This window comes from Chrysemys picta, chromosome 1, assembly GCF_011386835.1.
Source record: "Chrysemys picta bellii isolate R12L10 chromosome 1, ASM1138683v2, whole genome shotgun sequence".
In the NCBI taxonomy this organism is placed as follows: Eukaryota; Metazoa; Chordata; order Testudines; family Emydidae; genus Chrysemys; species Chrysemys picta.
In genome coordinates, this window is record NC_088791.1 from 242,480,128 (window position 1) to 242,504,446 (window position 24,319).

General features: G+C 38.8%; 1 protein-coding gene across 1 annotated transcript; it reads left to right on the forward strand.

The window, feature by feature from the left end:
• Positions 1-1,265: 1,265 nt before the first annotated feature.
• SLC5A7 (solute carrier family 5 member 7) lies at positions 1,266-22,679 on the forward strand. The gene is made up of 9 exons (XM_024103956.3): positions 1,266-1,499; positions 2,884-3,106; positions 9,689-9,802; positions 11,547-11,702; positions 14,500-14,648; positions 17,026-17,160; positions 19,251-19,404; positions 20,812-21,029; positions 21,753-22,679. The coding sequence occupies exons 2-9, from the start codon at positions 2,929-2,931 to the stop codon at positions 22,392-22,394; spliced, it is 1,746 nt and encodes a 581-aa protein (XP_023959724.1). The 5' UTR covers positions 1,266-1,499; positions 2,884-2,928; the 3' UTR covers positions 22,395-22,679.
• The last annotated feature ends 1,640 nt before the right edge of the window (positions 22,680-24,319 follow it).

Genomic DNA, 24,319 nt, shown 5'->3' on the forward strand with positions numbered 1-24,319 from the left:
ATGGACTCCTAAATAAGCCTGTGGGCTCAACTTGAGCAGCTAACATGCAAACACAGCACTAGCGCTCTGATACTCACATGGAAAATACTGTGCTCCTCTGTGATTAACCTCTTCCCATCCAAAGCTAGTTGATGTATAATTGAATCAAATGATGAGAATAACAGAGGCTATTTTATAAACACTGATGGCTACCAGTCCTCTCTAATATGCCTCCTCCTAACATCAGGCATTATATTGCAGCAAAGAACCTCCTTGACAAATTCCAGGAGACGACACAACTGCCACTTTCCAGAAGATATGTGGGAAGTGCCTTGCCACCGACTCATGAGTAGAAGACCAATCTGGACTATGTGACCGACCGCGTCCATGGTAGATGCTGTCATATTGTGGCGAGCAGAACGGCAATGAGCTTCCTCATCACTCAGCTTGAGGAGAGACTGCCAGGCTTCAAGCAGCCGTGCTATCTCTAGTGCAAGCTCAAGCAGATCAGATGTAGGGTGGGGAGGTGTGTGGCAAATGACCACAGCCGGGGTGGGTCTCAGGAACAGCCGTCGGTGGAGCTGCAGTGCAGCTGAGGATGCTGCACACCTACTGAATGGCTGATCATTTTGTGCTGTTCTATCAGGAGGACTTTCCAGACTCCACACTGCTGATCCTGGGGCTACTGAATGACTAAAATGTGTGATGCCTTCTTCAGCCCTTTGACTTTTTTTAATGTATATGTCTCTCTTTTATCTCCCTACTTTATATTTTGGACTTTGAACTTTTTTCCATTTTTATTGTACCACTTGTGCACTTGCTAATACTATCTACATCAAACCTTCTCTCTTTCTCTCTCTCTCTCTCTCCTTTTGTCTCTCATTCATCCCTACCCCACCTTCCCACCTAATGCCTACTCTCCCTCATTCCCTTTCCCCAGTGCATGCATAGTTTAATCAGCCCCTTCTTTATCTTGTTCCCTTCCTCCTCTCATTTCCCCTCACCTTTTCTCATCCCCAATCGTTTTAGTTCCTTCTCTTCCTCATTCCCTGACCCTTTCTTTTATTTTTTTCTCCCTCCCTCTTCTCCCCTCTGATCATTCCCTCCCTCTGTTCCCCATGCATGGCTCAGACAGTCATTCTCCTTTGAGTCATCTCTCTCCCCAGTCCCCCCTTGCACTCCGATATCTCCCCCCCACACCCAGCTCTGACAGACGCACCCCCCACATGGAAGAGGGAAACACTGTGGGCCTCTTAGCTGGCAGGGCGTGTGACTGCCCGTGCGTCAGTAGTGTGCCGTGTTGTACAGGACACTATGTGCGTTTGCTCTAGTAGATGTGATGCTCCTGTGGGGCTGGAGCTCTTTGTAATGTAACTGTCCCTTTAAAAAAGGAGAAAGCTTCTCACACTCTACCTCTGGACAAAAGGCGCTGGGATCTGACTGCTTGACTCCAGTTCAAGAGACAGGGGAGACAGAGAGCACAGAAAGAAGGGGAAAGAGGAGACCCTGCCACAAAAGAGGTGAATGGGGGCAGGGATTGGAATTAGTGACACTGGGGAGGGAAAAGCTTTGGAGGGGAAAAGCTTTGGCTGAGTGATGCTGAAGATGCAGGGAACTGTGCGTGTCTGGATCCTAATTTTTTTGAATGGGAGTAATAACTCTAACTTGCTACTGTAGCTAGTAGGCAAGCTCAGGGTTTGCCTGTGTGAACTCAGAAACTACAAGCTACCTGCTTTGCTTGAACGTAAAGGCTGATTATGTATGTCAAAGGTATTGGATAGTGATATGTGGGGGATTGGAAGGATTTGCTACACTCTGTCTAGATGACAGTAGTATTATCAATTCCTGGGGGAGGGGGGAAATTAAACTTCACTTATAGACTTGTATGGAAACTTACATTCTTTTTTTATGTAGAGATCCACAGTATACATTAAAGATTGTATGTTTTGTGTCAATATCTAGTACATAAAAATACAGGGTTCATTTCTTTGTGTAACTGAGCGTGAGTTCAAAGAAACTGTGAGAAAGGATGGCAAAGGTGCACTGAATAGGTATATTTCTTAATAGTATCAATCCTCTACAGTTTATTTATCTAAGATTATTTCAATTACACTTGTCTTCTATTTGGCATGTTTCTCTGTTCTGACTTTTTTAAATGAACGGAGTTTTTTATTTATAAAATGAATGACAAAACTGAATAAATTCTTGTGGTGTGCGAGGAATTTTTCTTATCAAAAAGCAAATACAGATGTGCAAGAGCAGGAAAATACAGTTGTATAGGTACAGGAGATGAATGGGGAGTTAATGTGGGGAGGGAAAGGGTATAGATTCCAAGACTTAAGTTTTCTAGTGTGTTTATTATTTGTCCACAGCTTTGATATTCTTTAATGTAATTTTGTAGCATGGATTTAAACTCATTAAAGATCCCTTGTAAAAATGAACAGCTCATATTACTAATATCTTCTATTCTGGAGGCTGTAAGCAAAAGTATTTCTTGAGTAGAGAGTTCTACTATATCAAGGAGTATATTAAACAATTAGAATTACAAGTGATTTCTTGCAAGGCCCTAGTTTTTAACAAGATTGTTTTGTTTAACTCATGTAATGCTAGTTTTCTGTTCCTGAAACAAATTTAAAAAAATTAAGTAACAATTTGCTTTTAGTTTCAAGGGTTTGTCAGAAGTTTGTAAAATATTGGTGTAACCTGGATTGTTTTAAACACAACTCATATTACGGCTGGTTACATCTGAAATAACCATTTAATAAAATAATCCATATACTCTCTTTGATGAACTGCTGAGTTTTCTTTATATTCTGGTTCTAATTGGTCTCATACCATGTATAATTTATTTGCTTTGCTTTTATCAGATGTATAGTGTATAATGTATTATTGCATTCTCTCCAGAGATCTTAATGAAATAGCAAACCAGGGAACAGTCGTGATTTCGACATGCCTTTCCATGTGGAGGGGCTGGTAGCTATAATTGTATTCTATCTGGCAATCCTGTTTGTTGGAATATGGGCTGCCTGGAAAACCAAAAACAGTGGCAGCGATGGAGATCGCAGAGAAGCTATCATAGTCGGTGGAAGAGATATAGGCTTGCTAGTTGGTGGATTTACGATGACCGGTATGATAAACGCTCTTTTTTATACCTGAAACATAGCATCTCATTCTTTCTTTCATGTGAATAAAAGATATAAGCAATATTGTGTTTTGAATAATGCAAAGTGGAGAAAAGAAATCTTAATTTCAATGCACAGTCATGATTTAAGATGGATGATTTTTGTTTGTTTGATACTGTATTTGTTTAATGAATACGTAAATATGCCAGGCATTTAAATAATCCTTATTTTATTCTAAAGGGATAATTAACTCTATTTATTTTACACTGATGCCGTATTAATCAGTAAAATAGAGACGTTTTGGGGCAGTAATTATTTTAAATAGAAGACTGAGTCATCAGAATTTTTCAGTGGAGTGAAGATACAGTTACTTTTATTATAGCATCCCAAACCTGTGGGTTAGAGATGTGTTTTAGGAGAGAAAAAACTTTAAATGCAGAAAGGAATGGGAAAATATGCTGCAGAAAGAGCATTTTTGATGCACTGGGCCAAATTTAATTCCATTGATTTCAATAGAATTACACAAGGGATTATTTTGGCCTATTTTGCCAGAGTTTGGCAAAATGACTTAATATTGTATTGTGCATATTCATATTAGCGGACAGAGATTAGGAGAAGATTTGAGTTCTACTTTCATTCATACCAGCGCAACCTCTGAGACTCAAAGGGGTGCACTGGAGTGTCTGGGAGAACCACTGGATTAACGGAAGACAATGGGGCTACTTGTGTGAGTAACTCTTCAGTAGTATGAGTAAAAGCATCACAATCTGGCCCTAAATTACAAGTGTTTTCATATATTCTATCTAATTTGTACAAAATTACATTGTATACAAACTGAACTGACATCATCTATTTATTTAAACATATGTCATTTTGTTTTAGAATCATTCACATTTGTGATATTCCTAATGCAATTCCAACATGAAGTCCTTACACCTCCAATTTAGATTGATCAGATTCTATTGAAATTTCTTTCTTGTGCTGTATTTCCAGCTTCAGAGTTAAGGAAGAGACTCATAAAAACTAAGAGCAAAATTCTGTGGTCCTTAATCAAGCAGAATTCCCACTGCCTGCAATAGGAATTTTGCCCACTTAAGGACTGCAGATTTGGTTGTAGAGCAGAAAAATTGTTCAGGATGTTGTTTAAAGCCAATAGATTCTGAATCAAGGCTAAAATTCTACTTCCCTCCCTCCACTGTTGTGTAGTGTAGTGTGTTCCTGTTGCCTGCTGAACTGTCACCTCTCCATTCAAAGGGGGCTAGATATCGCTGACTAACTCTGGTTGGAACTTATTCACCAAAATGAGGCACGTCACCAGTAGAAGTGACTGGAAGATGACGATTCCATTTTGTGGCAACTTCTGAAGTTTCAACATTTGTTTTACTTCCACCTTGGAATGAAACCAAAACCTCTCAAAAATTTTCAGGAGAGGACGATGTGGGGAGGCTGATGGTTAGGGTTAGGCCTCCGCTGTGGGAGACCCACATACAAATCCCTGCTTTGCCTGATGAAAAACTCCGTTCTGAATCAGGCAGAGCAGGGACTTGAACCTACGTCTATCACATCCCAGTCCTAACCACCAGGACACACACATCCTCCTGACACAGTGCCATTAGTATGAACACATTCCAAAGATTTTTCTCCCAAAACAAAGAACAAAAACAATTTTTTTTTTAAACCTCAAAAGTTGCTGCAAAACAGAATTGTCATCCTCTGATCATCTGTGCTGGTGATGTTTCCTGTATTCACACAGGATCCAGTCCTGATGTCTTTGTTCAGGTAAAAATCCCATGTATTTTAAAGTGTAAGGCTCGATCATCCAAAGACTGATGCACATGCTTAATTTTACGTGCTGTGAGTAGCCCCGCTGAAGTTAATGTGGGACTACCAACCGTGCATAAAGTTAGTCCCATTCTAAGTTCAATGGCACTTCGCACAGTGCTCAAATGTACGTGTATTCATACATTTATGCAGAATCAGGGCCTAACTCTTGTTTAAATAGGGATGATTGGGCAACACAGTTTGTAAAGCAGGAATGAAAGGCAATTTTTAAATGTAAGATGATGATAATCAACCATAATATACACAAAACTGCCATGATACGCCTTGGTATTTTGATGTCTCCGAACAATGGGGGATTTTGATTTTTGGAGAGTATCTTGTGATATCCAGGCAGAATGAGTTAAAGGGAAGTATTTTAGTTTGAGCTTTGAAATTCCTGAATTTTAGGAATATTATTCCAACATAAATACATACCATTAATTCCCTTAATTGTTTAAATGCTAATTCAAAAACAAAGCTTGACATGTAAATGAGAACGTAAATGAAAAACTGCTTATTGAGCATCACAGCACACCCATAGCACAAACATGTGGGAACAAAAAAACCTTTAAAATTGTATTTATTAGAATAGGGCCCAATTCTGCTACCTTGACTCCTGCTGAGTAGTGCCTTACTCCACAAGTAGTACCACTGAAATCAAAGGAGTGACTCCTAGGGTAAGATGTTACTCAACACGAGGGTGGCAGAACTGAGTACTTAGATTTTAATATCAAATTTATGGCCCAGTCCTGGAATCCATGGGAATTTTTGGATTGAATTCAATGGGAGTAGGATCAGGCCCTTAGATTTATTAAAGTTTATTTTGTAAATAAGCATTTGGACAGTTTATAAAATATATACACCCAATGAATAATGTCAATGGGGAAAATCTAAATGGAGTTTTATGTTTCTTAAGAAACAGCTGTATTAAAAAGTAAATAATATGTTTTGACACAAATCGGTTCAAAGCTGAACATATCTGCTATTCTCAAAATACAAAGAGTTAGAAGACTGAATTATGGTCAAATCACAAAATTTCATTTTAAACCTGAAATTGTTTAAGATGTATTGAAGAACAAATTAAGCCTTTAGCTCATATATCATTTTATATGTATAAATTTGAATATGAACAAATTATTAGCATTTTATTTAGTAAAAAAAATTACCTCGGGGATGAGATCTGTGGCAAATTTCAGCCCACCATAAATGTTTATGGCTGTGATTAAACCCTGGGGGAAACCCTGGGAGTTGTTTAATCAAAATGCTGCCACAGCCTAACAATAATGCTCCAAATGGAGCCATGACAATAATGATCCTCGGACACTGTTCTTTATTTTAGTCAGAGAGAGCACTACATTTTCTTACATAATGAAAAATTATCAATATGATGCTTGTGTGATCCATAACTTTGTTTTACAAAATCTCATTAGCTTGATAACAATTTGAGTGATCAGTCAGCAGATTGTTTTATAAAGAAATGCTAGCTGGTTTTCTATCTGCGTAACTACAAGAGAAATCCAATATTGTGATACGTGTTGACATGGAAGGATCATTTAATATGAATTTCTGTGTTTCTCATCTGAACTAAAAGCAGAATTTGACTCCACATCATAATCTATAACATCGTAATCTATAACATAAGCTATAACATTTCTCTTGGTGTACATTTAAAATGGAAAGTTGGTGTTGTCTGTATTTCATCCGAAGTGTAGGCAGATAAAAGATTAAAATAGTCTCCCATATGTGACTGACTCGTTAGATTACTAGTTTTTTATTCCCTGTGGCTGGCTTGTTTAAAAAAGGGAGATCACACAATAACTACATTAAAATAACTTTAAAAGTGGGGCTTAGCAAAGCTAAGTATCAGAAAATATACATCTAAGAATGAAATTTCATCCTTATGGCATCCCAGCCATTACTGCTCTTATTTACTTATTTATTATGATGTATGCATTCCCAAAAGGGCACCTTCCCAATGTTCTAGGTACTTACAACAGATGTTTAAAAGACAGTCTTGCAAATTAAAATATAATTAGAAGCCACTCCTCACCCCCAAATCCAGAAACTGACCAACCAAAAAATTAATACTGAACAATATTCCACTGTATCCTCAAATACCAGCCCTTTCTCCTGAAAGCCTGGGAAAATAGATGAGCTCTGGAACATCCAGTGCAGATTAACCAATTTGGGCTATTTGTGATAAGAGTGGAAAGTCATGGTTCTTCCATGGAGAATGTCCTATCAACAGCTCTCTCTCTTACCGACTGATCTTGCTCTTGCCCAAGCACCTGCCTTGATCATAGCTATGGCAATGAGAGAGGCAATACCCTAAGTGGGTATGAAATAGATTTCCTGAGTTCTGCACAGACCTCAGAGATCTGATTCTGGGGGCAGAACTCCCTGTTCATGCGGGGAGGTGGTGAGAGCTAACACAACCCCCACCATTCTGTGGTCTATTAAGGTCTATTAAGAGATCCTCAGGTATAACCAGGTCAAGAGATGCTCTGCGCCATTGTTAGAACATTCTAAATATCAGAAAGAACAATACAATGATCTGTTATCTTATATATGCAACCATGTATGTACATGAGTATTACTGCATGAGCAATTTTGTGAGGGAAGGAAACCGAAATGACCATGAAGTGAAGCCCAGCTGTTCTTTCCTAAAATGAGAGATTATCCCATTAGAAATGTGTTAATATATTAGAAACAGCACCTCAGAATTTTTGTCTTACTCATATAGTATATGATAAAATAAAATAAAAATAAGAGTTCGGTCTGGTACTAAGGAAGCTGGTCAGTATTTCTGGGTGAAAAAGGCTGTGCTGGACAAAATAATCCCTCTGTGCATTCAGAGCCCTGATATACATACTCCTATATGATTTATAGCAGGTATAAAATGCCTAAGCAGCATATGAAGAGAAGTGGGTGTTCTGAAATGAGAAAGTCAGGGGTCCAGACCTGTTACTCCATCCCAAATGCAACCAATGCTTGGTGCAATTGATCTGACTCAGCCAACAAGTTATTCCAGCCTGGGACTTTGAGTACTGGGCACCACTCTGCAGATTCTATGTCCACCTTCCCTAGTGAAGAAGGTAAAACATCCTTCCATCCACCTAAGCATTTTCAATGTAGACATTACAATCATAATATCTAGGCACTACAATCCCATTACTATATACTCTTTAACATACAGCTAGCAACACATATCACAGGCATGTCAGGACACTGGAAAACCAAACTAGACTGGACCATGTTTGCTCTAGCTTTTCCATCCCTGTTAGGCGATACAAAAGCCTATAGTATGAGCAGTATGTCAGCGATTCTGTAATATTGGGTTCTGGTGCCAGGGATCAGTAATGGGGTGAGTGCTCTTTCTATCTCTTGATATCTGGGCATGCATTATTATCATTGCCAGTGTCTGTGTATTGTGCAATAAATCTTGGCAAGCTACCAAGATGTCCACTGACAACAGCAGGATCACAGGGAGAAGGATTTGGCAACTCTTACCAGGAGCAGATCTTCCACAGCTGTCCCAAATATATCTCCTACAAAGATTTGCAGCTGAATACTGGACCAGGGCTGTGATTCTGAATGCAGAGTAGAAGATATTAATTATTTCTCTTTGTAGCCAGAACTCCACTGTTAGCTTTGCTCCTTAGCCTATGGAAACGCACAAGATTTAGCTTCAACATTAAAAAACACACAAACCCACATTTTGTACCTGCTCAGTGATATTATTACAGAAAGTGTGGGGCGAATACTGTAAACAATCTCCCATAAAAGTTTATTAAAAATTTTAAATAAATTTGTTTCATCTGTGTTCACCCCCCACTTGTCTTTGCTTTCTTCAAATATTCTAACAAATTAGTTTATTGGCATGAATGTTTGTAGAAACAGTGACTGCTGACAGCATATTGCAGAATACTCAGAGAAAGTGAATTTCGAATCACAAGTTTTTACACTGGAAGTATGATTCTAAGAGTTACATTCCTTCTCATCTAATCAGGGAATAAGAACCAAATCTTGTGACCTCTGTGTCCAATCAAAACTGCACAGGTTTTGCATTTCAAAAATCTAGCATTAGTAATGAACTGCCCATGAACAAACTACAGACCCAAACATTAATTCATAAATATTTTTCAGAGAGTATCTGTACAAATACATTAGAGAAAATCAAGCTCTATTTGCAGGCAATCTGCAAACAGGAAAAGAAATCATATTCACTGCAATTATTTGCTATGAATTATTTGCCCAGATCTAATTACAATACACTTCTGTGTGTGAGATCTGCATTTGAGACTTAGTCTTGATCCTCAGCCTCCCAGGTCTGGCAATCTGCCACCAGAGACAGAATGAGTGCATTAGCTTCCAGTGGTTGGGAATATCACAAATATTGCAGTTCTTCGTGTGAATGAAAGCAGGACCTCTACATATAGCAAAACTCAGTTCAGGAATGTATCTTTAGAAAGCTTCAATACAGATGAGACAAAGTCTAAAAATTTTGGTAGAAGGACATGCCCACTGTAGCTCTAATTTTTTTTAAATGGCATTTGTAGAACTGAAAATTGGCCAAATCTAGAGATTTTTTAACTTAGCTGGAGAGTGAAACTTGAGACATATTTTAAGGACCCTCATTGGTTAAACTCTTGTTAAATCTAAACATTAAGAATTTTCTGAGTTGAGTTCAGCTTATAGTTATATGAGAGATATTGAGCATCAAAATAGGGTTTATGTTTTCAGTTCTTCCTTCTCTTCTTTTTCAGCCACCTGGGTTGGAGGAGGCTATATCAACGGGACAGCAGAAGCTGTGTATGTCCCAGGCTACGGGCTGGCTTGGGCTCAGGCACCCATTGGCTATTCCCTTAGTCTGGTTTTAGGTAAGCAAAAATAAATTAGTCTTAAAATATACAGATGTTAAAATTGTTATTGGAATGCCCACAATTAGGGCCTGATGCAAAGGGCATTACCATTAATGGTGGTCCTTCCAGTGCCTTTAATGGGCTTTCAATCAGGCCCTTAGAAAGGAAACTAATGCATTACTAATTACTGGAAATAATTTGATATCTTAACTCACCAAGACTTCCTTTGACATCTAGAGGTTAACCCTTCTGAATGCACTAGAGGACTACTACAGTAATATAAAGCTTTTATTTTGAGTAAATTTTGTTTCTTTCAAATCTGTCAATGAAAGGTACTATATATGGCCCTCATCACCTTAATATCTGAGAACAATCTTGAATGTGTTTATCCTCACAATACCCCTTTGAGGCAGCAAAGTGCTATTATCAAGATTTTACAGGCAGAGAGCTGAGGCACAGAGGCTAAGTGATGTGCCCAAGGTCACATAGGAAAGCTGTGGCAGAGCAAGGAATTGACCTGAAGGTTCTCAACCCCTATGCTAGTGCCCTAAACAGTGGACCTTCCTTCCCCTCAAATTCAGAATGAAAGCCAAAGTGATATATACCAAAATTAGGAGGCTTACACTGAATGGCTGCTAGTATGTAAGGTATAAAGTATTGACAGTGTAGTTGTTTGTTTGTTTTTTAAATACAGTACTTCTGACTTCATAAATATAGTCTTACGGTTGTTTTAAATGAACATAGTATATTTTATTTGCACAAAAGGGAGTTGGTCTGACATCACAATTCCTTTTTTTAATTAAAAAAAAATCAGAAAGTAAAATTCATTGTAGAACAGAGGCTCTCAGATTTCTTCATAGGGTGGAGCACCACTTAATAAAGCTATTGTCTTGTGAACCACTTTCCTTCCCATGCACATTAGTATAGATTAACTCCTGACTGGTTTGTCATCATCTTATTATTTAACATGAGATCCCTGTATCAACTACAGCAATTGTTTGAATGGAAAAGTACTACCAGGAATGTATGTATTTATTTTTATCTCTTGGTAATGTGCTAAGTGTCCTTTCTGATAAAAATGGATCCCATTGTCTAGTTTGGCTCTTCACTTCATTCCCCCTCCCTTCTATTCTGTTCCTTTGTCTCCTGCTGATGCTTTTCTGCCTCTTTTCCTCATCTCTACCTATACATCCTTCCCCTGCCAGGTGGCTCCTTGCTCCCCCAGATATGCTTTCCAGTCATCTAACCCTGTTCATCTCTTAGACATAATGCTGGGTAAATTCCTTCCTTTCTCATGCTGGACATTCATGTCTGGCTTGTGGATACATCACCAAATAAAATTAGAGCAAAAAAACCAAAATTGCAGTCCTGTTCCAATATGTTGATCCCAAGCAAAGCACCTTTACATTAAATGAAAATGAACCACTCACAGCAGGCTGAATGCACTAAAGCACAGAGCCTTACACATCCATATTTTGTTTTTCATAACCAGACCATGTGTGTTAGTGTTGTGTGTATACATAGGGTGTGGGGGGGTTAAATGATTTTCATTCATATTTATCCTGCTCTTTGAACCGCTGCTTTCTTTACATGGACAAATAAAACTTCCTTTTACGTTTAGAGGATATTTTAATTACATTTTACATTTCTTTAAAAATACAGTTCAACAGATACATTTACACCTGTTAAAAGCAGAAGTGTTTTACTGACTGTAAATACATTTCTCCACTAAAGTTGGCGTTTTTTGTTGTTTAATTTTTAGGTGGTCTATTTTTTGCAAAACCCATGCGTTCCAAAGGCTATGTGACAATGTTAGACCCGTTTCAACAGCTTTATGGAAAAAGAATGGGAGGGCTGCTGTTTATACCCGCTCTAATGGGAGAGATGTTTTGGGCCGCAGCCATCTTCTCTGCATTAGGTAAGGGATCAGCAGTAAAAACATTAGTTCACTATCCAGAGGGAGTTTTAAAAAATCAGAAATGCATAACAGAAGCACCAGTTCAAAACCAACCCCTGAACCCAGAAACTACTTTAAAATGCGAATTACCCTGGCCAAACAATTTTTAAAAGGACAGTTGTCTTGGTCTAGAGCAGTGGTTCCCAAACTGGGGTTCGTGAACCCCCGGGGGTTCGCAAAATGTTACAGGGGGTTCTCGGGAAAAAATTCCCTAATGGTGGACAGAGCTGTCACTAGGGACCCGGGGCAGCATGGGGCCAGCAGCCTGGAGCCCCTGGACTTCCAAGAGCTAAGCAGATCAAAGCAAGCACATCTATCACACTGAGGAAATATAAACTTCAAGACTCCTTATAAGAAATGGAACGGGAGGTGGATATTTTTTGCTGATTTTATAATTAAATAGGCAGCGAGTATTGTTTTTAAAATTATTATGAAGAACAAGTTTAAGCTTTGTTGTAACGTGCGTTGTTTGCCTGGACTGCTCAAGACCTGAATGCTTGTGTAGGAGGAACTCTGAGTTGGCTTCTTAAATACCTTCATGCTGTTTCACATCTGATACTCCTTGATGAAACATAGGAGCCTTGTCTTATAACAGGCTTATTCAAAGTGATACAAGCTACGAAAGTGAGATCTTGGAAGAGTGTTGCCATTTTCATAATGTAGTAAAAATACTGTAATGATAAATAATAATTAATAATAATTAGTGTGTAATAAGCATGTCATAAAAACAAATTATATTTCCAAGATCACTGCTTTTATAATTTAAACTCAGGTAAAGGAGAAAATTCCTGGAAATATTCATTTTTAAGAGGGGGTTCACGAGACACAACATTTTAGTGAAAGGGGTTCACAGATTGTTAAAGTTTGGGAACCACTGGTCTAGAGATACCCAATTATCAGAACCATGATTATCTCAGTATACTTTAAAGCATTTTGTTATTTTCAGTCACACAATTTTTGTTGAAAGCCTCAAGATCACAGCAACCTGAGTAATAGTTGTCAAAGAAAGAGGATAGTCACGCAACATTTTTGCTAGTGCATATAAATGCTATAATCCCTAGCAGTTGACCATTGTAGAAGTCCTAGCTGTAAAACAATTTCAATGGATCATAGAACATTGAAGCTGTGACTGATCAATGAACCTAAGTCTTGTTAAACTCTGAATGCATCTGTATTTGGAAAAATAAATAACATTCTTAGGTTTCAAAAATGATTCAGAGAACTAACGGTTCAGAAAAGGAAGAGTAATATTTGTATATAGAAAATCACACCTCCATTCTCCCATCCCTAGTAGAGATTTGAATTTTGCTATCCCTTCAAAAATGGAGAAAACTCTTGAGTTAAATCACCATTAGTGGTCGTGATTCAAACCAAGTAACACACAGCGTGCACATATATAGTACTGCTTTACAGGACAATCTTTTTTTAAACAAAAAATAAAATTTCAAGCTTCTTTCCAACTGTGCTCTGATTAACTGCAAAGCACTGGGGAACTTGTTCTCCATAATTTCATCACAAGACCCTTAAGAATCTGAGAGCAAACTGCCTGCTGAGGTGATGGGAAGTGAATGACTCGAAGAACTTTCTGAGAATTTAAAATGTTCTTTCTTTTTGAATGAAGATCAATTGATTTTTGAGAAGGCTTTATGTTGTATTTCAAAGCAAGAAAGTAAGTATTGTGAATGCCTTTCTAGCATGTTATATTAACAAGTGGTAATTAAAGACTCTAAAATGGAGAGATTTCCCCATTTTAGCTACTATTTGAACAAAGTCAACCATTTTGTGCTCCCAAATTTACTGGACCATTCTCCCCTATGAAGGTTATATCCACTATGGGGAATAAGTTTTGAGTCTGAATTTCCTCATAGTTCTTCACTTGGGAGAAAGGGACAGGTTTGCAGCAGTCTAAGAAAGATATGTGGGTCCATCCCTGAACCTATGAATCTTGGAGACTCTCTGAAGGCATCTGTGAAGAAACAGCATGCCTCCCACTAGCCCCCTGAAGCCCTAAAACAACACAGCTTCTGCAGGAGCTGTACTGCTAGGTCTTTCCCAACTATGGGTTCACACGGACCTTAGTGATTACATACAGGAGAGATGCCACACCTGCAAGTCATTGTGATGGTTTAAATTAAACATTCTGCAATTAGTGGGGGAAGGATTTTTCAAATGAATGATAAAAGATGCATTCATGTGACACTGTTGGGTTTTTTTTGTTGTTTTTTTCATCTAAGGAAAATATACTAATTGCTTTATTGAGATTCACTGTTTGAATGAATGTTAAAGTTTTGTGCTGTAGAAATAAACTGTATTTAATCAATACTACAAAAGCAATTAATTTCTAGAGTAATGTCCATACACACAACATCTGGAAACACAGGGGGCTGGCCACTTTGCCCCCACATAAGCAGCTCAAAGTGGACTTAAAGCAATTGAAGAAGGTGGATGGAGAATTCCACCTGGGCAGGGAAATTAGCCTCTGCTGTAAATCCAGTGGAAGTGTCTCTTCTTCCCCCCCTTATCCCAGCCATTCCTCCACCCTCCTCAGGAGCTCCAGGAGGTTTTCTGTCTCCCTGGGATGAGGCAGAATGCAGCTCCACACCGCTCCTTACTATCGACTAGATCTTAAAAGCAAAAAAACAGGCCAAAGAAAGCAAAGTACAGTTTTATTTTGCAGTGTGTGACATATCTTGAAACTGGCTTCTGAAAGGAGACTGAAAAAAGCAGAATAGCTAACGTCTTTTGTTTTCCCCTCCAGGTGCCACCATAAGCGTGATCATTGATATTGATGTCAATATTTCAGTGATTGTTTCTGCCCTGATTGCAATTATGTACACTCTGGTGGGTGGACTCTACTCAGTGGCCTATACTGATGTGGTTCAGCTCTTCTGCATCTTCCTGGGGCTGGTGAGCTTGCTCATTTATATTTTGTTGCTGTTGTTTTTTCCAAGCATAGTGGTCTTGCTCTGGAAAATGGGCCAAATCCAGAGGCCCAGAGCCCAGCCTAACTGACCGATTGGGAACTGAGTATGGTCACTGGGAGTGGGGAGAAGAAATCCTTCCCCTCACCATGCTGCGAGCAGTGTGGTTCTGCAGAGACATTACTTCAGGCTAGTGGCAGTATAAAGTAGCCTTCCACAGACCCAAAGAGCTTCTGCTCAAAGGAGGACTGGAAGATTCTCACAGCAGTGGATCTACACACCTGTCCTATAACCAACCAGTCCTGCCCCCTCTTCCTCATGCAAAGCCTCCACATCCAGCCTGCACAGCAGAACTGCTCCAGTTTGATTCCAGAGGGAGCTCGGTGAGCGCAGAGCTGCATTTGTGCCAGTGAGCCCATACACTGATGACATGTGGGAGTTTGAAGGAGGGACACAGGACTCTATTCTCTGGCTCATTCCATCCCTTTGAACCACTCAGGCAATGCCAAACCTCTTGTAACTCCTCAGCTGGGGATACACCTGGTATAGGGGAGTCCCAGCAGATAGTCACCTCCCTCCCAGCAGCCTGTGGCACAGAGGGTGAAGAAGTGCAAGAGGGTGAGCAGCCAGAGGGAGAACTGCTCCAGAAATCCCCAGCTGGCATATGGTCCCTAGGGCACCATAGCCTTCAGGCACAGTTCAGAGCAGTCTCTAGACTGCCCTAAACTATGCCAGGGTTTGGGATTAGGGCAGAGAATCATGGATCCATTACTGAATGTACTGAGAATCCCCTCCCCTTCTGTGCAGTTCAACATAAACTGGATGCAGCAAAGAATCTTCCCTTTAATCATTGTATGTGTGTATGGTACATACAACAGCTACATTAAACGAACATTATTAAGATTGAAAAGTCAAACATTCAATTCTTAGGAAATGCCAGAATTAAAGATACCTGTTAAACTTTAATTTGGCCCCCTTATGTGTATGTATTGCAGTACAGTCTTTAATTACCTGATCACATACTATTTTATCCCACATTAATCCTGCTTCATTTGGCTCTCCCTGTTTCTGTTCCTGTTCCTGTCTCCCAGTCCCAGTTTTCTTTGCCCATCCAATCCCAGTCTCCCCACAACCCCACCTCCTAGTCCTAGTTTCCCTCTCTCATCCTGATGGCCTTCACTCCAGTTTCCACCCTCTAGTAGGCCCAGCTCTTGTTCCCTCTGCAGTCAAATCAGGCAGCTTCCTCTTTTAAGATGCCTGATCCCAGCGGAGGCTAATGAGAACACAAGAGAGACAGGCTCCCTGTTCTCAGTTCAGGTGCCCAGACCTGGACTCAGCACAACTCACAGCACCCAGAGCGTCAATTGAAAGGAAGGTGCTGTTCAGCTCTGGGCTGGAGCATGCCCAATGTGGATAGAATCTTCAGAGATTTTAGTTCCTAAATCTAAGAAGATCCTACTGAGCATATGCAAATTGTGATTTTTCTAAAGCTTAGAACTTGACTAAATATGAGCAGAATGTCATGGGGATGGACAAGGCACATCCCTGTGGCAAACACCAGCCCCTCTTGCCAAATTTCAAGTGACTGCTCCAATAACAGGGACAAGCAGATGGTTTCATAGATTCATAGATTCTAGGACTGGAAGGGACCTCGAGAGGTCATTGAGTCCAGTCCCCTGCCCGCATGGCAGGACCAAATACTGTCTAGACCATCCCTGATAGACATTTATCTAACCTACTCTTAAATATCTCCAGAGATGGAGATTCCACAACCTCCCTAGGCATTTTCCTGAAGGGGACTCAGCTTTCAAAAGTTTGGGAAACACTGATTTATAGTATAATTCCCTCTTATCTATATACATTTGGTTTTTATGTGTACCTACATTTTGTGCCAAACTTTCCACTGGCATAACTCCGTGGACTTCAGTGCTGTGGTGAATTAGCCACTGGGCCAATGGGGCCCATGCCCAGGGGCCATGGCCAATTGGGGAGTCCCTGGAAAAATGGGCACCCCTGCACAGGAGTGCCAAGCAGGCAGGCAGGGGTGAGCCCCTACGCCCTAATCCCGTTTCCTTGGTAGGCGGGCAGAGTGGAGGGCAGGATAGCAGGGGAGGGGGGCTGCAGGCAGAAAGGGTGGAGAGGGGCCCCCACTTGCTCTGGCCCAGGGCCCCACAAACCCCTAATCCACCTCTGCTTCAGTGAAGTTACACCAACAGAGAATATGGTTCTCTTGTGATTAAACTTGGCATTTGAGCTAAAGCACATAGTAAGAAGAAAAATACTGAGTAAAATTTTTCATACAATAATTTCATAATTTTTGCACAGACTGTTATACTCAATAAAATGTCACTCTTTGGTTATAGTGGATCAGTGTTCCTTTTGCAATGTCACATCCTGCAGTTAAAAACATTGGATTCACAGCTGCGCAGAAAGAGTCTTGGCTTGGATCCATTGAATCGCTTGATGTCTACTCATGGCTTGACAATTTCTTTTTACTGGTAAGTAATGGCCTGTATGAGAGAATAAAGCATTTAATCATTCATAGTGTATTGCCATGTGACGTGTAAATGTAAAGTAGCTAATTAAAAGTTGCCAGTAAACTGTGCATGGAGGTTTTTAACTTCTTCACTGCTGATGAATATACTAGCTATATCCTGATAGTTAATTGTTTTCAATGAAATTTCAGTAGAATATGGCAGCAGAGCAGCTGAAGTGGAGGGCCATCAGCAAAGCAGTTAAATATTGTTTAGCTAAAAGAGTTGACCTAGTTAAAGGTAAAGAATAAAATAAGGATACGATTTAACAGATGGCATTCTTGCCAGAGGACTATATTGTAGGAGGCAATAAATACTATATACAGCTGATTAAAGATGCTACAGTTGTAGGTGAGTTAGAAAACCCTGGATGGATGGATGAACAGACAGATGCATGCCAGAGTGAAACTGAGTTTAATATTTTCAAAATCCATTTAATATAGGAACTGCTGGTAACTCCATATATTCTTAAGGTTGCCCAACACTTTGCATTATAACATCCTTCTTTTCAGTTGCTTATAACTTTGGACGTATAACTTGCCATTCCAGGTGAATGCCTCAGGCTGAATGAATTTATTTATTTATAAAATTTCAGCCAAAATGGTTCAGCTGTTTCTGAGAATGGATCTAGAAAATACATAGGGGTTTTTTGCCTATGTTAAAAGATTCTGGCAACCTTTCCTTTGAGAAGTCAAGCGCCCCCATGCTTTAGAGCAGGAACTTGGAATTTGATGCCCTGTGTGCCAAGGATATAACTTTTGCTATTCCTCTGAAAATCAGGCAAATTTGGCCAAGTTGGGGAAGGAGTAGAGGAATAGAACATATTACTGGTCTCTATTACTTTGTTAGCTCAAGGGGAAGAGGTCTGTTTGGTGGTTCTGAAGGTTCCAACCCTGTTGATGGCCCATGAGGGTGTCAATATAGTGCCACATGATGGAATTTCTGTTTCTCCATTTGTTCTTTTTAAAAACATAGGAAGTTACATGCATAAATGCAAAAAAAATCTGTCTTAAAAAAACACTATTAAGACTGTAAAACCAAACATGCAAAAATGAAGAAATGTCAGAATTAAGGTTGCCTGTGCAACCTTAATTGGGCCACTTTGTGTGTATGCATTATGATAACAGTTGTTAACTATATAATTACATACTACTTTTTCCACAGGACCCCTGCCACATTCAGTGCACAGGATGGATGGTGCTCAGTTAACGAGCAGCTGTTTAATATTTTGTTTTTTCTTTGTTCAATATGTGGCCCCTTTCCTTATATTTTGGACACTATTCAAACCCTGTTCTCAAGACAGACTTGACATTGCAACCTTAGTAATGTACTTTTAATGTAGATTTTTGTGTGTTGTTTTAAATTTACTCAAACATGATTCCTGTTATTCAACAAGATAGAAGAAGAGATGCACCATTTTTAAAAGAAAAAATATTGTTTCTCTACCATTATGATGGTTTGAAAGTTCTGTGCCACTGCTTTCTTAGACTTTCCATTGATATTACTTTGGCTGCATGGCTTAGAAGAATTATTTGAGGACTGGGTTGAAAGTACATAGTTGCATGGTTTGGAGGTCTAAAACATGTGTCAAGTACAAAGAAATGTTCATTTCAAATCCCACTGGTGCCTAAGGTAGATTGTTGGCTTCAAGAGGGTGCACTGTATGTCAATTCTCCATCTATGAAATTAGTTGATAATATTTCCTAATCTTTATTGTAAGGCTTAATTAGTATTTCTGATGCTCATTGAGATCTTTGGATGACTGGTGAAGTGCGAAGTATTAATAATAATTGTTCAAGAGAATGGCCTGCACAGAAAAGGAGAGATGTGATTACACATCAAAAGATTTCAGTGTCATTTGAGAGAGTGAAAGTATTCAATTGTTATGGGTTGTGCCTGTTGAAATTTTCGATAGCATATATAATTGAGGTAGTAACAACACTGGATAGGAGCAGATTATTGGTGTTGCTTGTTACGGTCTATATAAATATATTTATATCAGAGAAACCCTCAGTAAACCAGAAATGATAGAATATTGTTTATTGTACTTGCAGATGTTGGGAGGAATCCCATGGCAAGCATATTTTCAGCGAGTTCTTTCTTCTTCATCTGCCACATATGCTCAAGTATTATCCTTTCTGGCTGCTTTTGGCTGTCTTGTGATGGCCCTTCCTGCGATACTCATTGGTGCAATAGGAGCATCAACAGGTAAATGACTGACCACAGTGAATATAACTATGGCTATCAGTGTGTGAAAACCCTTATAAAGTATATAATCCAGTCAGGTAATATCATTAAACTTCTCCTTTTTCCTTTACACAAGAATAGACCTGAATGTAATTGTATAGAACATTCTTCTGACTCAAAGTATCCCACAGCTCAGTCTAATGATGTAAATATTTAATATATTTTGAATATACTCATGAACTACCTATTGTAAATGTATAAAACTACCTTCTATTGAATGGAATCAGAGCAAGTTAATTGTGTATGTCATAGATCTTATGCAAATACCATCTAACAGAGATTCTACTATTGTTCAAGTGGTACAACCCTATGCTATTACAGCTGGAATTTTGTCCCCATTGCTGCCATTATTTTGTCTCTCCTAGGTGTCAACAGACTTGGTACAATATTTTAGTTTGAGTTACATCCTGATATTAGCTATTTATTATTAATAATATAATTTGCATTTATATTGCCTAGGAGCCAGTCAATGATCATGGACCCATGTTGTTAGGCATTGTGCAAGCATAACAAAAAGATATTTCCTACTCCAAACACCTGGGCAGTGGCTATGTAGGTAAAGCCACCTGGTGTTCAGCAATCACTGACACATATCCTAGGCCTTTCCTTCCTTCTACTCCAATTCAGCAACAGAATGGCAGGAAAGGTGGTTGCTCCTATTGTTGCACTGCTCTCTAGGGAAGTCTGAGGTCTTAATACACCATGCTGTCCTGCACAGGAGCTTGAGAAACACAGAGTTTCCTTACTTCTAGTTTTGGTCACGAGACACATAGTGCTGCCCCAGGGAAGTGGTCAATGCGGAAGAGTGATCTGCAGCACCAACAGTCTGTTTTCTGTGATGCTGCTAATGATTGGGAGGAATTGGGGGCAGAAGACCTTTCGTATACAGGGCATCATGGGGATAATCCAGTGCACTGATTTCAAAGAGTCAGATGAGGGCAGCAGGCCACGTGGGCACCCAAAAGATTCCAGGCAGTTGAAGGTTTGAGGGCCACTGCATCAGAACATAGCAACAAAAAAGGAAGGGGCCTTTCGGGTGCAGAGGTTAGTGGGGAAGGCGCTAGCACAACTTATTAGTTTCATTGTGAAATCAGCAAATTTAGCCAGGTATATTTGGAGTGTTCAGGCTGAAATGAGCCCACCCCTCCAACTGAACCTCAGGTGGTACAAACCCCCTGCAAAGCAGAACAGCTGGTTTATATTTGCTGCAACCATCTGAACTCAAATTGGCAAGGTTTGCATAGACTCAATGAGCATGAATGAACATGACAATATGCACTGGCTCACTGATTATTCACAAAGGCAAAGAAGTCAATATGTATCCTACACCATCAATTACATATATATGTATATATATTTGTATTACAGATTGGAACAAGACTATGTATGGTTTACCAGACCCCACAGAGAGGCAAGAAGCAGATATGATTTTACCAATTGTGCTTCAATATCTTTGTCCTGTCTATATTTCTTTCTTTGGCCTTGGTGCAGTATCTGCTGCTGTAATGTCATCAGCTGACTCTTCAATCTTATCAGCGAGTTCTATGTTTGCTCGAAACATTTACCAACTTTCATTTCGACAAAATGTGAGATTAAATTTCAATTTATTTTTGTAATGCAAAGGGCTTGGGGAGACTTTCAAAGTGACACTGAAAATTTTCTCCATTTGTTTCCATCTCTAGTAAGATAAAATGTAACATTTCTCTTATTACAGTATATTAAATGAAGAAAATGAAAAATCATAGAAATCCTGGTGATTATGATTAATTACATAGGTGAAGAAGTAACATCTGATGAAACTGCATTTAGCTCTATTCATGATGTTACACTATACTTGAACAATTCCTAATTATTATTGTCAGTACAAGTTTTATTAAATCATTAACTATGAGACATTTTCAGAACACCGATTAACATAAAAAATGCTTAGAAATCATTTGACAAATTGAAATTGAGCAGAATGAACTATAGCTTAAAAGCCTGTCAGTGTAAATGAAGTGATATGTTCTCACATCAACAAATTGTTTAATGATGTGCTTATTTTTAAAATTCAGTTCTGTCAGTCTACTTTTGCTTGTGCCCTCTATTAAACTATATTTCCCTAAAGCTGCAAAAATTTGGGGGTGACAGCCACGCCCCTTGACTTTTTTTCTTCTTACATGCTATATATCTTCCTAAATCTTTCACAATATCTGTTTATGAATCATGCAAAATCCTCTGATTTTTCAGAGTCTTGTATATGATCTAGTCAAAATAAAAGTCATACATGCATTACTATGGAAAACTAACACTTTTTTCTTTTTTCTTAGGCTTCAGACAGAGAAATCATTTGGGTCATGCGAATCACTATTTTTGTCTTTGGAGCATCAGCAACAGCAATGGCACTGCTAGCTAAGTCGGTTTATGGACTCTGGTATCTCAGTTCTGATCTTGTTTACATCATCATCTTCCCTCAACTCTTATGTGTGTTATTTATCAAAGGAACCAACACTTACGGTGCCATTGCAGGATATTTGTTTGGCCTCCTTCTCAGAATTACTGGAGGAGAACCATACCTCTACCTTCAGCCCTTGATCTTCTATCCTGGTTACTACGCAGATAAAAATCATATATACATCCAACGCTTCCCATTTAAAGCACTTGCTATGCTTACCTCCTTCTTCACTAATATTGCAGTCTCCTACCTAGCAAAATATTTATTTGAAAGCGGTTCTTTGCCACCAAAATTAGACTTCCTTGATGCTGTTGTTGCGAGGTACAGTCAAGAAAACATGGACAAAGCAACTCTTGTAAAAAGTGACAATATTATATTAAATGAACTTGCACCGGTGAACCCTCGGCGCAGTCTGACTCTGAACTCAACTTTCACAAATAAGGAGGCCTTCAGTGACATTGATTCAAGTCCAGAGCTATCCAATGCTGAAGATAACTTGGTGACCAACACAAAATGAAATTCTGCTTTCACATAAAATGCAGTGCAACAGGGTATCCCATCAAGAATGGTAAGAGGCATTTTAGCAGAAGAAAAACAGGGACCAGGAATAAAATGTCACTGCACAATTCTTTAAATCACTTCTATGAGAGTGGGAGCCTGTGAAATAAACTGTTGTATTTTATTATCAGACTTGTTGCATTGGGTTATAGAATATCAAACAAAGGATAAATTCAGCATCCCTCTTCCCCCATGCAAACAGATCTTGATACTACAGAATTTAATAAATATATAAACCACAAAATATACGTAACAGAAAACAGTGAAAACTATTTAGGTCAGCCAGTATATAAAGATACTTGACATTTGTCATCTGTGAGATTATGATATGGTCACTCTAAAATAATGAGCAGTCAATATTATATTGGCACAAATTGAAAAATATATGGTCATTGCTGTAAGTGATTCATTGCTAATTATCAGGTTGCTTGAACAAGAAGTAATAATTAACAACCTTTCTTGCTTTTTCTTATAACAAATTTAGTAAAAATACATCCAGTATTTTATTATTTCTACTAAAGGAATTAAGTGTGTGATTAACAATAAGTTCCTTATGGGAGGGTTAAATGTATTATTCTTAAAAAAGGTTCAAAAAGATATCACTATTTTAAAGTGGTGTTATCTTATACAATATGCAAGATAACCTTAAATAAAGTATATTACTACAGATGCCTTTCCTTTCCAGCTCTGGGAGGCTGTCACCAATAGAGGATAAAAAACTTGTTTATAAAAAAAAATTAAAGCAATACATTGAGTTGAAAATTAAGCTCTGGGTGAAGTAATGGGAATTTATGCTTTCTAGAAGTAAATACAGTTTTGCAGTTGTGAGAAAAGAAACAATTTCTTCACTCAGCGTCAAAATGAATATTGAACATAAACAGTCTGCTGGTATGGAAATGTAACAGTGCAGAGTCCATTAATAGTAAGGGGAGCAAAGAGGGCTGGATGGGAGATGGGGGTGGGAATCCTGTAGAAAATTTTGACTTTTCATCAACAAAACAAAACGTTTTCAAACAAAAAATGCCATCTATTTTATGTGGGGGGTTGCTGTGAAAAGTCTAAATGTTCTATGGAAAGTGGACATGTGGAAAAATTCACTTTGTTGAAAACCCAATTTTTTATTGAAAAACAGTTTTGACAGAAAAATTTTGGGCAGCCATAGGTGTCAGCCTTCAAGGTCAGAGTAACTAGTAGGAAAGGCTAATCCACACACCCAACAGATGGCACAGTGATGCTTGTCAGCCAAAGGGAGTCCTCCTTTGTTAGGAGGGCTGCTATTGGTCAATCCCAATGCCTCTTTGGAACACTAGGATTGGTCAGCAGATGGATCAGCACCCATAAAAGGCAGCACCAGACTGAAGTTGGCCTCTTACTGCTCAGCCCCCTGGCACAGCAAACTAAGAACAAATAAAATTGCAGCCACTTGACCATATCTTAGATGTCTGTGTCTGTTCTCATTAGTATGGTCCTTCCCAATGGGAGGCGTAACAGCTAAATTGCTCTACAATGAAGAGTTATACTCCAGTAGTTCTCCAATGATCCTTGTAAAATTAACAGATGACAGAAAAGTGTAAAACTGAAATTCATATTTCCTTATGATTTGATTACTGGTGACAGTTTCTTATTAACTTTCATGAAACTATGAATTATAGCAGAGAACAGAAAATGTAAGAATAAGTTTTGCTGCTAAAGGAAGAAGCCATCAACTTTTGCATTCAGTGTCAACGAAACTTTCACAAGGTTGATCCTTAAGTTTTTTTGCTCCTTTGTGGAGTTTTAATTCTATATGTATATTATGTATGTACATAAAATTCATTTTAGAAATGTTTTTCCAAAAGTCATATTTCAAAAATACCACTGCATCTCAGCTCTGAATGTGCACCT

Excerpts from the sequence above, each read along its gene's own strand:
- SLC5A7 (XM_024103956.3), top strand. The coding sequence starts at position 2,929 with ATGCCTTTCCATGTGGAGGGGCTGGTAGCTATAATTGTATTCTATCTG. Across the intron at positions 11,703-14,499 it reads AGCCATCTTCTCTGCATTAG|GTGCCACCATAAGCGTGATC; the intron begins GTAAGGGATCAG and ends TTTCCCCTCCAG. Across the intron at positions 17,161-19,250 it reads TTGACAATTTCTTTTTACTG|ATGTTGGGAGGAATCCCATG; the intron begins GTAAGTAATGGC and ends TTGTACTTGCAG.